Source organism: Scophthalmus maximus, chromosome 13 (assembly GCF_022379125.1).
Source record: "Scophthalmus maximus strain ysfricsl-2021 chromosome 13, ASM2237912v1, whole genome shotgun sequence".
In the NCBI taxonomy this organism is placed as follows: domain Eukaryota; kingdom Metazoa; phylum Chordata; class Actinopteri; order Pleuronectiformes; family Scophthalmidae; genus Scophthalmus; species Scophthalmus maximus.
Window position 1 is genome coordinate 4,503,292 of NC_061527.1, and position 14,932 is coordinate 4,518,223.

The window sequence follows — 14,932 nt, forward strand, 5'->3', positions numbered from 1 at the left end:
ACTTACAATCATTTATGTAACATTATCAAACATTATATGTTGGAGCAACTAGAACAAAACCAAAGTATTTCTGTGTCTGATTTTATGATTTGGAAACTCTGGGATCCACATGATCCACATTTTAAAACTTATACATAAGTTTGTAAAAAAACCTTTTATAATATCTAAATAATATCTTCCTTCAACCACAACCTCTCTCCCTCCTCTCGCCTTCAAAATAAAAGCCCCCCAAATTAGAAACTTTTTTGGGGGGACATGGTTTTGCCGGGAGCAGCTGTCAGTCAGATTCCTGTGGGTATGACTCACTGAAAAAACACTATAGTCACATTGACTTTGAACCATGGAGCCCACTATGGGGGGCAGGGATCATCCTGCATTTATGAAAAGCTCGTAAAATTATACATACATTTAAAATAAATAGAAAGACACAACTTTTTGATGGAAAATATCAAGTTAGTGCAACTTTTATCGTAAATGAAATAATTAAGTGAGCAGAAGCAGCAGAGCAGAGTGTGTCGTCGTCGTTGAAGGGTGTGTCTCTGTGGTGTGTGTGTGTGTGTGTGTGTGCGCAGTAAAAGAGGAGGTTTCCTCAGGCGAACCGAGCGAAGAGAGTCTCCACCCTTTTCTTTTCTCCTCGGAGCTTTCAACCTACCTCATCCGCCAGCAGCTTCTCCTAAACCTCCATTATAGATATATATATATATATCTATGTATAGCTCATTTTTTATCAGGACTTTTTCCGCGACTTCTCTTCCAACCTGCTGTGCGTAAATCTGCCCAAAAACCGTCCGGCGGCTGGAAACCAGAAGTGCCAAGCGCAGGAATCAGCTCGTGTGCGCGCGCCTCCGTGTGTGCACTGCAGTTGAATTGCTCTGTGTGTGTGTGTGTGTTCCTGTTTGGATCTGTCGAGGCCTCCAGCCATGTACCAGGCCGCGAGGAAGCTGTTCCTCTCGGAGTGCCAATGCGCCGACGACGCGTCGCGGTCCTACGAGGCGCTGTTCGCCAAGCTGGACGCCAACAAGGATGGGAAGGTGGACGTGTCCGAGATGAAGGCGGGCCTGGCCGCGATGGGCATCAGGACCGGGGCAGGAGCAGCCAAGGTACATGGAGACAGTGTGCAGACACACACACACACACACACACACACACACACAGGGGAGAGAGTTGTCAGAACGTATTGTGTTGTGTTGCAGTGCCACATTCATGAAGGAAGGGTGCAGCTCCTCAGTGTTGTTAACCTTAGATAACCCTGAGCTGCTGCAGGCCCCAGTTGTTCTCATCTTCTGTCCTAAAGTAGTAAAAGGTCCCAGAGGTTGAGATAATATCTTCACACTTTGTTTTTTAAAAGTCTTGCAGCCAGTTAATGTAACTTCGGCAAGTTGATTAGAAAAAGTAGCTTCGACTCTACTTTACTTTACTTTATTGCTCCTTCTCTACATCTGTTTCTCAGTTATAGTCCTAAACACTGCACATGTTAGATTTTCAATCAAACACGAGTGACTGTAAATATGGCCGACGTCTTGTTGCAATGTCACTTGTCCAGAATCGTCATCCACAAGGTCCATTTGTCAGAAGAGATTTCGTGAACCTGATAGATGCCTGATAGGTTGTCATGGAAATGTAGACGTAAACGAATGAGGACAATCTCATCATGGACTCAATTAAGTATCGCAACTCTGCTGCGAGCACTTTCGCCTCACAGCAAGAAGGTTCAGGGTTCGAGTCCCGGTTCAAACCAACCGGGGCCTTTCTGTGTGGAGTTTGCACGTTCTCCCCGTGTGTGCGTGGGTTCTCTCCGGGTTCTCCAGCTTCCTCCCACAGTCCAGAGATATGTAGGTCAGGTTCATTGGAGACTCTGAAGTGACCGTAGATCTGAATGTGAGAGTGAATGGTTGTCCGTCTCTGTATGTGGCCCTTTGATAGGCTAGCGCCCTGTGATAGGCTGAAATCTTGATTTCATAACTCTACATGATCAGGGAGATAGAAAAAAAGAAGATATTTTTTTGCCTCAGTCTCAAGTGAGAGGCCCCAGCTGTAATGCACTGAACGCAAATGTGCACCAGCCTGTCTGCTCAGTGTGCAACAGATCTCACTGAAGGCCGCCTCCAGCTCTGTACTGTACCTGAGAGTGTGGAGCAATTCCTGTCTTCCCAGGTTGAATAATAAAAAAATAAAAAATAAAAATATAAATATATATATATATGGACCTAATCCCATAAACTCGAATCATAAACATTCCCTTTCACTAAGAAGTATGAAGAAGAGGGAGGGAGTTCATTATTTCCATGCGCACGTTTTGTCTTAATGGTTTAAAAGCATTTCCCCCTTTGATTTCCTCACAATAAATTAATGAGAAAAAGAGAAAGAAAAGAGTGGATGATGACACAGAATGTTGGGGGGGGGGAAGCCATTTAAAGGGGCAGTACGCGATTTGAATCCAATACATGCAATTTCAGCCAATGTTTCTGTGTCCAAAATCGCTTACTGCCCCTTTAAGGAACTAAATCCATGAATGACTGGGTTCTTTGACAAGGCTAAAGTTCAGTTTCCTGCAAAAATAATATTCAAATTCAAGTTGAAACCACCACGAGGGACTTTCAGAAGCTCAAGTTGAGTTTAATTCTCCCTTTCATGCTTATATCTCAGTAAGCGGCCGCGAACGAGCAGGGGCCTGTCAGGAGCACGGTGGGTGGATGTGGGCTGGCGGGTTGAGAAAGAAAAGTCGCACCCGAATTTCACAAAAACGGTCTCAAAGTTCGACTTGGAGCCGGGTGGTCCCGCCTTCGGTCACCAAGTGATCCTGCATTCCTCCGTCTCATCGGTGAGGCTAATGACTTGAGCGGTGTGAGTCCGGGAGGAAGGGTTGAGGAGGAGGAGGAGGAGGAGGAGGAGGTCACCAGGTGCCATAAAACACGAGCTGTCTTCATCCACGAAACTATGACAGTAAAAATGATAAAGAGGTAATAAACGTGTGCACTGGGCCCCTGTTCGAACTTTTAATTAATCTATAATCTACATAGAATAATCCATTGAACTGGCATGTTATATTAGTCTGATATTTCTGTCTATTCATTCATTGCCGCTTGGCTCATATCACCTGTCGACCTATGAAACAGGTCGATAGCAACACAGAGGTTTAGGTTTCGACAGATCCTGAATCAGCACATTTGCGTGCGACATCGTGTGACCGTCAGCGTAACCGGACAGCCGGATGATGTTCAGGCACAATCTTCAATCTCCCGCACAGCACAGTGTACGATGGAGTGGGAAAACGTCAAGAGGCAAATTAGTTTAAACAGTATGAACAGTATAAGAGTGAGATAAAGAGGGATAATAGGGCCGGGTCACACAGGGAGTGAGTCCACACGAAGAAGCGTTTCTCTGCATTATTCTGCCTCCGAGTGGCGGAAACGAGCATCTGCTGTTGGAGGAGGCGATGGCCGATGCAGACGCCGCACGGCGCGAGCGAACCGGACTGATGACATTTGTGTTTGTTTACCTTCTTTTAGAAAATAGTTTCTTCCGGGGACAAAGACCAAGATGAAGGGCTCGACTTCAACGAGTTTTCCAAGTACCTCAAGGACCACGAGAAGAAACTGCGGCTGACCTTCAAGAGCCTGGACCGAAACAACGACGGTGTGGCCACGCTTTGCGGAATCCAGCAAACTTAGACGAATTCATGTTGAATGAATTCACCTGCTGAGGGATTCGACATCCCCATGCCATGTCAGTGACGAGGGGCGTTTGCTGACGTGCGTTTTGCATTTTCCACAGGTCGAATAGACCTGTTGGAGATCAAGCAGTCACTGGCTGATCTGGGAATGGATATCAGCAAGGCCGAGGCCGAGAAGATCCTTCAAAGGTATTTCCTGCCTGTTTTATAGATATCAATACTTTTTTTTTGTTGCTCTGCCACCCACGAGAGTACAGTGTATCAGCCTGGGCCCCTGGATCACAGCATTATGCCCCAATAATCTCAAAATCCTGAAAGAAGGTAGTTTGAACGTGTTTCAGCGCGTTGACGTTGGGGACCCGTGCGAGGGACTGATAAGCCGTCGAGGGTGAAATGCGGCCGGGAAGTGGGCGGGTGGTGCGTGATAGCGAGTCGGTGAGACGGTATGTTAACATGTGGGAGCAAAGATCATCGGTGGGAGAGAGTGTTGTCTTGGTCCCGAAACATAATGTTGACATGAATTATTGTTTCGATATTTTCATGCCCACGAACCCGAATGACTCGCACACGTGAATGTGGAGGAAGCTCAGTGATGTATATATGTTGCGGGCTGATGTAGAGATGCGTAAGCTAAATATCTCCCTGGGGTTTTTTTTGGAAACACGATCTCCATTTTTTTCACCATTTTATGACATTTTATGGACCAAACAACTAATTGATTAATTTCGAGAAAATAATCGCCAGTTGCAGCCCGAGTCGTCGTCGCCGTCGTCAAACCCTTGTGCAGAAAACAAAGGTAATTGAGGTTAATAATTTAACAGTTCAACCAAAAACTTTATTATAAATAACTGTAAATAAAAAGAAAATACAAATCCAACCGCATATGTTGATCTTGAGCGAAGAAAATAAACATTCTTTTATTTTAAATGTAAAATGTAAATATACGCGCACTTCTTTTTTGCATCGTTTCTGTAAAATAACAGCTTTTATATCGACGACTATGGATATGAAGATCTGATTGGTTGTGACACTCATAGAGGAAGCTGTGGGATCTACATGTGTGTGCAGCAGCTTGTAGTACGAGGCTCACTTGGAGAGCAGGCAACAGAATCAAGGTGAAATATGTTTTAGCTGTTTGTAAGTGGAGGAAGAATGACAGTGTGCAGCAGCACAGCACATGTTTCATATCGTCTGCGATGAGGACGAACTCAAACACGACACAGTGAGTTTGGATCCCGTTCATATCGTCTCAGTCGGCACGTTTATGTATTTGCATAAACAAAGTTTGAAGCTCACGTGACAGCGAGACCTGGAAAGAGAAGTGAAGCCGGATGTGCGTGACTGTGCATCACACTGAAGCATTTGTTTGAAAAAAAACCCCACAGGATGATTGATGAGGGAGTCACTCGGTTGAACCGACACAGAGGAAGGAAATGAGACTGAGGGCAGAAGAGGATAGGGGCTGACGTCGTAGCCATATTCTCCTATATTTGTTTTAGAACAAACAAAAAATAAACTCGGGAATCAATCTGTTTTTGTGTGGTAATCTATTCTGGAATGGGACCCTATAAATGATAAATTATTACATTAATAATGTTATATATTGCGTTTCTTGTGATCCAAGTTGGATTCCGGTTGGTTGGTCAAACGTCTGGTCCGATGTCACTGGCTGCTCTCGTTCTGTTTGGGATTCACACTGCCGCTGGTTGTGGACCGTCGTTGCACTTTGTTGCAACATAAAAAATGAATGAACGATGAACAAATTTCTGTGCGTCAGCTGATCCGAAGCTCAAACGTACGTTTCAACAGACAGGATCTCCAGATCTAATCATCCCAGACTTACAAAAAAATTCATTTTCCTCCGTTAATCTTTTATTTTATGTTTTTTTTTTTTCTTTTTGCGCAGCATCGACGTGGACGGCACCATGACTGTGGACTGGAATGAATGGAGGGAGCACTTCCTGTTTAACCCGGCCACCAACCTGCAGGAGATCATCCGCTACTGGAAGCACAGCACGGTAAGGGAGCGGGCACGACTCGGTGTGTGTGTGTGTGTTTGTGTGTGTGTGCGTGCGCGTGCGTGCGTGCGTGCGTGCGTGCGCGTGCGTGCATGCGTGATCACTTCAGGAGTCTGGACACCAATTGGATGTTCAGGTGAGAGTGTGGAAAATAGGTGTTGGTTGTCCAGGTCTAGGGTTTAGGCCGTGTATTTAAATCAGAGGTGGGGAAATTTAAAATGTTCATAACATTTTCCGAGGGCCACACCGGCATATTAAAAAGTCACAGCAGCTCTTTGTTCTTGCACGATAATACTTGTCACAGCGTGCGTTGATCACAAAATGAGGAGTTCCTCCCTCGTATCAAACTAGGCATTGAACTCTGCACAAAAATCACCAGTTGAGGTTCATCTTTGTTGTTCCGTTGCCAGCCAGAGAGAAGATATCTTTTTAAATAAAGTGCAAATCATATCTTGTTTAGCACCTTATGAAAATCGGAGAGTCAAAATATGATTTTTTAATTCACGAAGAACAGTATTTGTTAAAGGCAGCAATGTTTCCGTCCGTGTTGAAGTCGGTAGGCGTGCTACTGTCGCTTTAAGAGAAATTCCTCCCCGCGTGGCTTTGAAGTTCAGTCGGTTCAGTTGAGGCTCGAGCGGCGACCGAGCCACATGGTTTTCTTCGTACTGCACTTTTCTGATGAGGACGACTTGATTCTGAATACTCCTGTAAGAAGTCCGGATGTGACAAACTGTGGAGCAAGTAGTTAGTTGCTCGACTTGCTCGCACATTGGTTCATCCACTTCTCCAAAGCCCTTACACGTGTAAATAGAGCACAAACAACACGTATCATCATCATCTCCTGCACAGCAGCCGCATACGGGATCCACGAGGTCTACAATTGCTACAGGGAAATATAGACTCGATGCATAAGCTTGTAATTATTTACTTCCTGGATCATACGCTGCTGTCCAGAAGATCGGCGATAGGCGGAGTAAACACCAGACACCTTGTGCCGTATCAATAATCCTCTTGCTCCTTCACAAGTTGTCCTATTATATATTTTAATCATAGTCCTGCAAACTAGGCACACTCGCTTGCCTTTTGCTTTTACGAAGCAAACAAACGTTGGGAAGCACTGCAGTCTGCACGAGGGAGGTGAGGTCCCCCCGCGGGCGTGTGCACGTCTCACCCTCTGCCGCGTCCGGGGGCGCACATGCACGGAGTGTTGATCAGGCAAAGGGGACGTGCACAGTCCAAAACAATGGCCACAACTAAAGATGGAGCCGGGAAAAAAAAAAAAGGCCTGTCACGACGATTACGTTATCGACTCGTCGCGCGATGCATGAGTACCAACTCAGTCGTTTTTATTGGCTTCGATAACAGCTGTTGGGTTTGTTGACACGAGAATCCAGTCCAGTGAGTCTCGCCGCTTCTATTCTCTCAACTGTTCTCGTCCTTACGATTAATCAATAACTGGTTTGCTCCATTCAAATATCGGAAAATATGGATTTTCTTAGTATTTTTTCTGAAGGCACCGTGTCTTCAAGTCGTCTGTTTTGTCTGGGCAGCAGCAACAAGAGTCGCGTTATACGGCAAGCTCACGTGATTCAGTACCCAAAAAATGTTGTTAAGATGACATAATATTGTTCATCGTGATTGGCCTAGGTACGTTGCAAAATGTTTTGTTTTTTGGGCCAGAGTGTTTTCATCACGTTGACCTGCAGCGGCGTGATTTTCGACTCATTTGTTAATGTCTCCCTCTGTTTTCACGAGGTGATGCTGGTGAACAGGTGTTTGTTTTAAGGTACAGTAGAATTTCCCAAATTCCCCTTTTTGGGAAGCAAACAAATTGTCAACCTTCGCTCTGGAGCCGAGTCCTTTCCCCCGAGCAGGTTGAGCGATGCTCTCAAATAGAAAAATGAAAAAAGAAAGAAATCAGAAGTTTGGAAACAGCCCTGGAGGCCAAACGGTCAGAAAGTTGTGAAAGAGATTTGTCAGCCGATGCCGGATTAGGCCCGAGGACTCTGGCGACAGATCAGCAGCTCGACGTCAACAGATTACGTTCATTCGCTTTCAGAGGAGAGGTGAGAAAAATGAGGGAGAGAGAGTTGGAGACGGGGCACGACGACGACGACGACGACGACGACGGTAGTTTGTAACTCCTGAACAAGTCTTTACAGTACAGGAGCGGGCGTTGACACTGAAGAAGAACCTTGACTTGACTTTATCATGATGACGTTTTAACGGGGAAAAGAAGGTTGCCTATGAACGGCGAGAATTAAAATGGACTTGTTTTATTTGTAACAACGGTGATTGCGACTGTCGCCATGCCGACGCAGAGATTTCCCGGTCTGGTTCTAGAAATGTAAACGCTGACAGAAATCGACGTTTGTCTCCTAAACTTTCAGCTTTTGGTTAAACTGATAAAAAAATATATATATTTTTAGATGAATTTTCAAAAGTACACTGTTGGCTGTGTAGAACTAATCTGTGACTTGTTGCGTGCCAGTTCCAGTTCCAGTCAATGGCTAATCTCTGACGCTTGTTGCCTCCGTCCACTGGCACAGACCTCCGGGGTTAAATAAACCCGTTGCTGCTAAGCTCGGCAGAGATGAGCTAATTTCAGTCTAACCTGTCGGGGGGGCGGGGGGGGATTAGCTCGTCCGTGGGATTGGGACAGGTCGAGGAGCGAGGACGTGAGGAGGGCGAGATGAGTCGGGAACATCGATGGCAGCGAGAGCTCCCCATCGCCCTCGCGCCGGCGGTTAACGGCCACAGCGTTGCTCCTCGCCTCGGGTGGCGGGACTGGTGCTGCAGACCCTCGGCCGTCTGACCGGGCACCTCGTTGGAGTCGTGCGCAAAAAACCAAAACAACAAGCATCCAGCTCAGCCGAGGAGGGAGTTTGTGTGCGAGCGGCGGATCAGCAGCTTTCATCGAAGGCGTTGCGATGGCCGTGGCTCTGCTGCCGCCTCAGCAGGAGCAGCAGCAGCAGCAGGCCAACTGGTTTTTCCTGGACTTGGAAGACGGTGGGGGGATCTATGAGGTGGAGGTGGACATGGTAGGTTTGTGTCCCACCTGCTCATGAAAAAAAAAGAAGAAATGTCAGAGATTTGTTTCAAGGTAATTTAGAAAGAGCGTCCCCCTTATGTGTTTATTCCGACCAAATTTAAAAGGATCCTGAGCAAAAAGAATTTGGTTGGTGTCGTGTGGTTTGAGCTTGGAATTAATAATGACTTATGTATTTGTTGTTGTAATTTGTTGAAACTCTCAGATTTTGATAATGCTGTTGTCCTGAAGGATCCATTATTGGACGAGCTCCACTTAATAGTCACGCGGACTAGTTACTTTTACTTCGTCCAGCATGTTTCCCCTCAGTGTACTGAGAGTGGACACAATAACACAAACACCCAAGTCATTTTATTTCGATCATTATAGATATTGTGGCCTATATTGTTTTCGTTGAGGCCGCAGCAGCAATGGGTTGATGTGACTTTCTGACTCTGAGGATGTAGTCGGTGGTGGAGCAGTTGCATTGGACTGAACTACGAGGTGTTACCTCCTATGTTGTCCCCCCCTTTCTCATTCATGTACAGAAGATGAGCCATTATAATGCAACCAATCACAATAACTCAAACCAAGCCTCCCTGGGGATTCTGCCACTTAAATCTGTCTGAATTAAATTGCTGCAGACGTCGCATGTTGCAAATGAGAGAAAACCACATTTCTGTTGCTGAGACGACCGCTTTTCTAAAAATGCTGTGCAATGATGTAATTAGTTACGCAAGATTTTGGATGAAGACGTGCGCGCGTGTGTTCGTGTACTAAGTCCGGGTCCTGACAGGCTTCAAGTTCAAGGTGAAGCTGTGACTCACCTCGGACAGATGATCTTTGACGGCCCGCCTTTGTGGAACGAACCCACCGACTCGGCCGCCAGTAGACATCGAGGAAGAAGTCGATGTCCAGAAGGTCGACCCAGTTGGCACAGTAATTGAATGAATACCTGTGTGGTGTACTTGTACTGCGTCGTGGGCAGGTGCTGGACATCGGGGACAGCCTCTCCATCCCAGATGAGTTCACAGAGGAGGAGAAGACGACCGGTCTGTGGTGGAAGCAGCTGTCGGCAGGGGCCATGGCCGGCGCCGTGTCCCGAACAGGAACCGCCCCGCTGGACAGAATGAAGGTCTTCATGCAGGTGGGTTATTCTGAATCCGTTCACTTCATGAATCGTGAATCGGTGTTGAGTTCTGAATGCGTTCATTGGGTTCAGACCAATGTATCAGACCAAAAAAAGACACAGTTAAATCAAAGCCATCAGCATAAAAATGACAGCACATATCATAATATTTGTGTTGTTTGCTGCAATGACACAGAAGTTATGTAGGTGATAAACCTGTTCTTCATTATTGTTGTCCTGCTGCCTCTAATAATTCTGTGAATATTTCGTATTTTCTTAATACAAGTCCTTTTCCCTTATTTTTGACTTCACAGGTTCATTCTTCTAAGAGCAATAAAATCAGCCTGGTCGGCGGTTTCAAGCAAATGCTAAAAGAAGGAGGCGTGGCGTCTCTGTGGCGAGGAAACGGTGTCAACGTCCTGAAGATCGCCCCGGAAACGGCCATTAAATTCACGGCCTACGAGCAGGTACACTCGGTTCACTTTTCCCCGATCGCAACAGGACGAGAGTGACGTCAGCTGAGGTTTAAGTGATTCTTGACATGCCTCGCTCCCGTGTCACCGTGTTCCATCAGTACAAGAAGATGCTGTCCAGTGAACCGGGGAAGATCCGGACCCACGAGAGGTTCATGGCCGGATCGCTGGCCGGAGCCACGGCGCAGACCGCCATCTACCCCATGGAGGTGGGTTAGGAACACGGAGGGTCTCTGCCGTGTCAGATACACAGACAAACTTCCACTACGTGCGGAGACATGTGCCGAGTGTTGAATGTCTCAAAGAGCTGAAAGTGATAGCATTTCAGAGAATATTATATATTTTTTGTGAGGGTTACGTTCATTGTACTTTACTTGCGGGCATGGTTTGCCGGCTGTCATGATACCAGATTGAAAAAAATTGTCAGATTGCGATTATCGTGGCCAAAAGGATTAACGATGACGATATTATCACGATGTCTACAGAAATTTAGAAAAACAATATTGTCAATTTCATCTTCATCATCGTTAGTTGTGTGTTATATCGCATTTGGGCAAACGCATGATGCTCCAAATGCTACATTCTCATTCAGAGTGATCATAGATGGAGCAGTTTTCCCATTAATGTGTTCAATTATAATTATTATCAAATTTTCTTAGTATTAGAGTTTCATGTCTGCATATCCCGCATACAAGGACAGAAACACACACACACACACACACACACACACACACGTGTCCTGCGGATACAGAAACAAAGCAGCGGAGATCAGAGATGGCACCCGTCTGTTTCGGCCTGAATTTCGTTTTTCGCGGTTTTTAATGAAACTTTCGGTCCAAACTTTGCAAATGTACATGTACGGTTATGTGATACACATTTGCTGCTCTCACATGGGGGAGACAGAAGTTTTTGATTCACCACGAAGTTATAATTATAAATTATACTCTAATAACTTATACTTACCATGTGTGAGCTAGAAAGTTAATGCGCAACCATGGAAAGAAACAAATGATTTAAGTGGTGCTGGATCGATTTACACTATATTTGTGTGTGTGTGTGCGTGTGTGTTCATTTAAAAAAAAACTATGATTATTGTCAATATTGGACTATGGCTTAATTTGAAAAGTAGTAAAAAAAATAGTACAGTTATCTTTCCCCAGAAAATAATGAGAGTTTATTGTTAGAGTGGAACAAGTAAGCTGTTTTTTGCATCAATTTCATCTTCATGATAAAAAAAAAGGCTGAATGAAGTAAAATATCTAATGTGAGGACAAAATAGAGGACCACACTGGACCCAGCCCAACAGATTTTTTTTTGGGGAGTATAATATATCACATAAATGAATATAGCACTCTTTACCTAAAGGTCTTGAAAAGTGACTGTGAGAGGGTTAGTAGTTTTCTCCTTCACCGAGAAAAGAGGCCCGAGTCCAAATGCTGCCTGGTGAATAAGAGGGACGGTTTCTGTGTATTCAGGTGATGAAAACCCGTCTGACCCTGGGGAAGACCGGACAGTACTCGGGCATGTTGGACTGTGCCAAGAAGATCCTGAAAAAGGAGGGCGTGAAGGCGTTCTACAAGGGCTACATTCCCAATATTCTGGGCATCATTCCCTACGCTGGAATAGATCTGGCGATATACGAGGTACGTGGTGTTAAAACCAATCTCATCCGGAAATGGTTTGGAAGTAGACCCTCTTCTATCTTACACGTCTTACACACACACACACACACACACACACGTGCTGTCATATCCGTCCATCCGTCCTCAGAGCTTGAAGAACCTCTGGTTGTCCCGCTACGCCAAGGACACGGCCAACCCCGGGATTCTGGTGCTGCTCGGCTGCGGCACCATGTCCAGCACCTGTGGCCAGCTGGCCAGCTACCCGCTGGCTCTGATCCGCACCAGGATGCAGGCGCAAGGTACGATCTACCAAAGCTCCTTTCATAGTAAATGAATTGAAGAATCCGTCAACTTTAAATTTGTCACCGCTTGGCCAAGTGCTCACACGATCTTCATTTAAAAAGTTTGATATGTAAATGGAAAATGGAATTATTGAGATACAATGCACGTACTTCAAAATTGTATTTAAATACAGTTGAGGAATTGTACTTTGTGACATTCCACAACTGGATATAACCTGTACAGCTAAGTTAAAAAAAACCAAAGTAAACTCGTATCAATAAAAAAGGCTCATTTATCAATTTCTTATTTGGATGGTGCATTGTCGGTGGACAGGGAGTTTAATTATTGCACAGGAAAGAGGTGCTGAGATGGCTCGAAAACTTTGAAGAAAAAATAATTCCATCCATCCATTGATTGTGCTTATCAAGTCGTGATACTCTGCATTGTCCGGAGGTGTGACATCTCTTTGGTTTGAGTGGCTCCGTACATAAATACCTTGGATTTAAAATGAAAAACTGACTTTGAGGTTGAAGCGCTGACTTTTCCTCTTTTAATCCGAGGCCATTTAAAACTTTTCCTTTGGAAATGATATGAGCTGTGAAACTCTGTTTGAGAGGATTATACGTCAAAAAGAAATCCTACTCTGTTCACCTTGTATGGAGGTAAACTCTCTCAGAACATCCTCACAGCGGGTCACAGATTTTTAATATCGGCTACAGTTTCATTTCAAATCCATTGTTTGAAAAAAAAAAAAAGAATATAATATGTTATTAAACATCCAGAAAGGCCACAGACGGTTTCAGTTTCCCCTTCATCGGCTGCTTTTCCTCTCTTCCTCGCCCAGCGTCCCTGGAGGGCTCCGAGCAGCTGCCCATGAAGCGGATGGTGCAGAAGATTCTGGAGAAGGAGGGCTTCTTCGGACTCTACCGCGGCATCCTGCCCAACTTCATGAAGGTCATACCGGCCGTCAGCATCAGCTACGTGGTGTACGAGAACATGCGGTCTGGCCTGGGAATTCAAAAGTAGGGCGGCAGAGAGTCATCCGCGCAATGCGGCAATTTTTTCGAAAAAAAACACCCCTTCCCCTTTTCAGAACGTGTTTACGTGTAGGCCACCGTCTGGTCAGAGAGAGCCACTGTAGAAGTTTCAAAGTTGTTTAGAAAAGATCCTGCAGCACTCGCGTAGTCGGGCTGATGAGAACTAATAAGACTTCTACGGTGTTTTTCCGTCTGTGTGGCGTTTTTGGTTTTTTTTGTACGACGCACTCACAGATTTATTTGTGCACTGTTTTTGGGTCTACGGACTTTTTCAAACCACGGACACTCGGAGAGGCTGTTTTTCTTCTTATCTCAAGACTTTCTCTGCTTGTGGTTTAACTGTTGGTTAGAGTAGAAAAGTCAATGAAGTCATTCTGAGCGTGGGTCTCGTTGTTCCTCTGATGTTTGTCCAAGAAGCACCTTATTGTACCGGTCTGGGGGAAATCCAGGTAAGTGGAATAACATGATTCTTTTCTTTTTTTCTTTTTTTTGCCGTCCGTTCTCTGAGATTATCAAAAGTAGTCAGACCAAATGTTGAGAGGGAAAAAAAAAAGAAGTTGCAGAAACTCGTCCAGTTTTAAATATGTCCCCTGAATATTGTGTGTGTGTGTGTGTGTGTGTGGGGGGGGGGGGGGGGGGGGAATGTGCATTGCTGCGTTTTCACATTGGACCTTTTCATTGCTGTGTTCAGGACGGGTTCGTCTCCTGGGGGAAAGGGTTTCACTCGAGTGTTGGTCCTCCCTTAGGTGGGACAGATTTGTATTCACCTTTTCAGTGCGTTTGGTACCCAGGGGAGTAAATGTGCCTTATGGGGTTGTTCTCCGACGTCCGTGGACTTCACCCGTCCTCCACCCTCACTGCATCTTGCCTTTCTTTTCCAATGTTTGGTGAATTGGACGAGGCAATAAACACACTTTGAATATAAAGGAGAAGATGAGTGACTTTATTTGTAGTCTGAACAGCCTCGTGTTCGGTTGTCACGTTTGCTGATGTGCATTTGATCCTGGAGGCTTTAAGAACAAGATTACTCCGGGTCAGGTCTAATGTAATAATACCCTCTTCCCCTGTGATGTCGGTGCTCGTGACTTCAGCCGTCTGATCCGAAGCATTTAGGAAGGACGCAGTAAGAGAGTCTCCGCTGATTTGCAGGACTGAACTCGGGAAGGGACTGAGAGGAGTCATCCAGTTCCTGCTGGGCAACTCTCAAAACGTATAATTTGAATAAGGAACTAATCATCAGCAAACATTAAATGTGTTCAGAGCTGCAACAGTTAAACGATTAGTAATTGACTATTGTGATAATTCAATAATGGTTTCAAGTGGCTTTGATTAAAAAAAAAAAAAAAAAAAAAAAGAGTCAAAATTCTCTGATTTCAGCTTCTTAAATGTGAATATTTTCTGGTTTCTTTGCTCCTCTGTGACAGTGAACTAAATATCTTTGATGCGTGCATTAAAACAAAATATCATCTTGGGGGTTTTGGAAACACGATCAACATTTTTCACAATTTTATGGACCAAACTACTAATGAGTTATTCGAGAAAATAATCAACAGATTAAACAATAATGGAAATAATCGTTAGTTGCAGCCCTAAATGTGTTCCAGCTTTAAGAATACTTCGGTGCGTCCTCAAAAAACCGACATATTTAAAGCATCATGTTGAAGTCTGGT

At 45.0% G+C, this 14,932-nt stretch overlaps 1 protein-coding gene across 1 annotated transcript; it reads left to right on the plus strand.

Annotated features, from left to right (window-relative positions):
• Positions 1-600: 600 nt before the first annotated feature.
• Positions 601-14,188, plus strand: slc25a24 (solute carrier family 25 member 24). The gene is made up of 10 exons (XM_035647237.2): positions 601-1,100; positions 3,510-3,636; positions 3,775-3,862; positions 5,580-5,691; positions 9,708-9,866; positions 10,163-10,315; positions 10,423-10,530; positions 11,797-11,964; positions 12,092-12,242; positions 13,070-14,188. The coding sequence occupies exons 1-10, from the start codon at positions 921-923 to the stop codon at positions 13,249-13,251; spliced, it is 1,428 nt and encodes a 475-aa protein (XP_035503130.1). The 5' UTR covers positions 601-920; the 3' UTR covers positions 13,252-14,188.
• Positions 14,189-14,932: the final 744 nt, after the last annotated feature.

Excerpts from the sequence above, each read along its gene's own strand:
- slc25a24 (XM_035647237.2), top strand. The coding sequence starts at position 921 with ATGTACCAGGCCGCGAGGAAGCTGTTCCTCTCGGAGTGCCAATGCGCC. Across the intron at positions 5,692-9,707 it reads GCTACTGGAAGCACAGCACG|GTGCTGGACATCGGGGACAG; the intron begins GTAAGGGAGCGG and ends CGTCGTGGGCAG. Across the intron at positions 12,243-13,069 it reads CACCAGGATGCAGGCGCAAG|CGTCCCTGGAGGGCTCCGAG; the intron begins GTACGATCTACC and ends TTCCTCGCCCAG.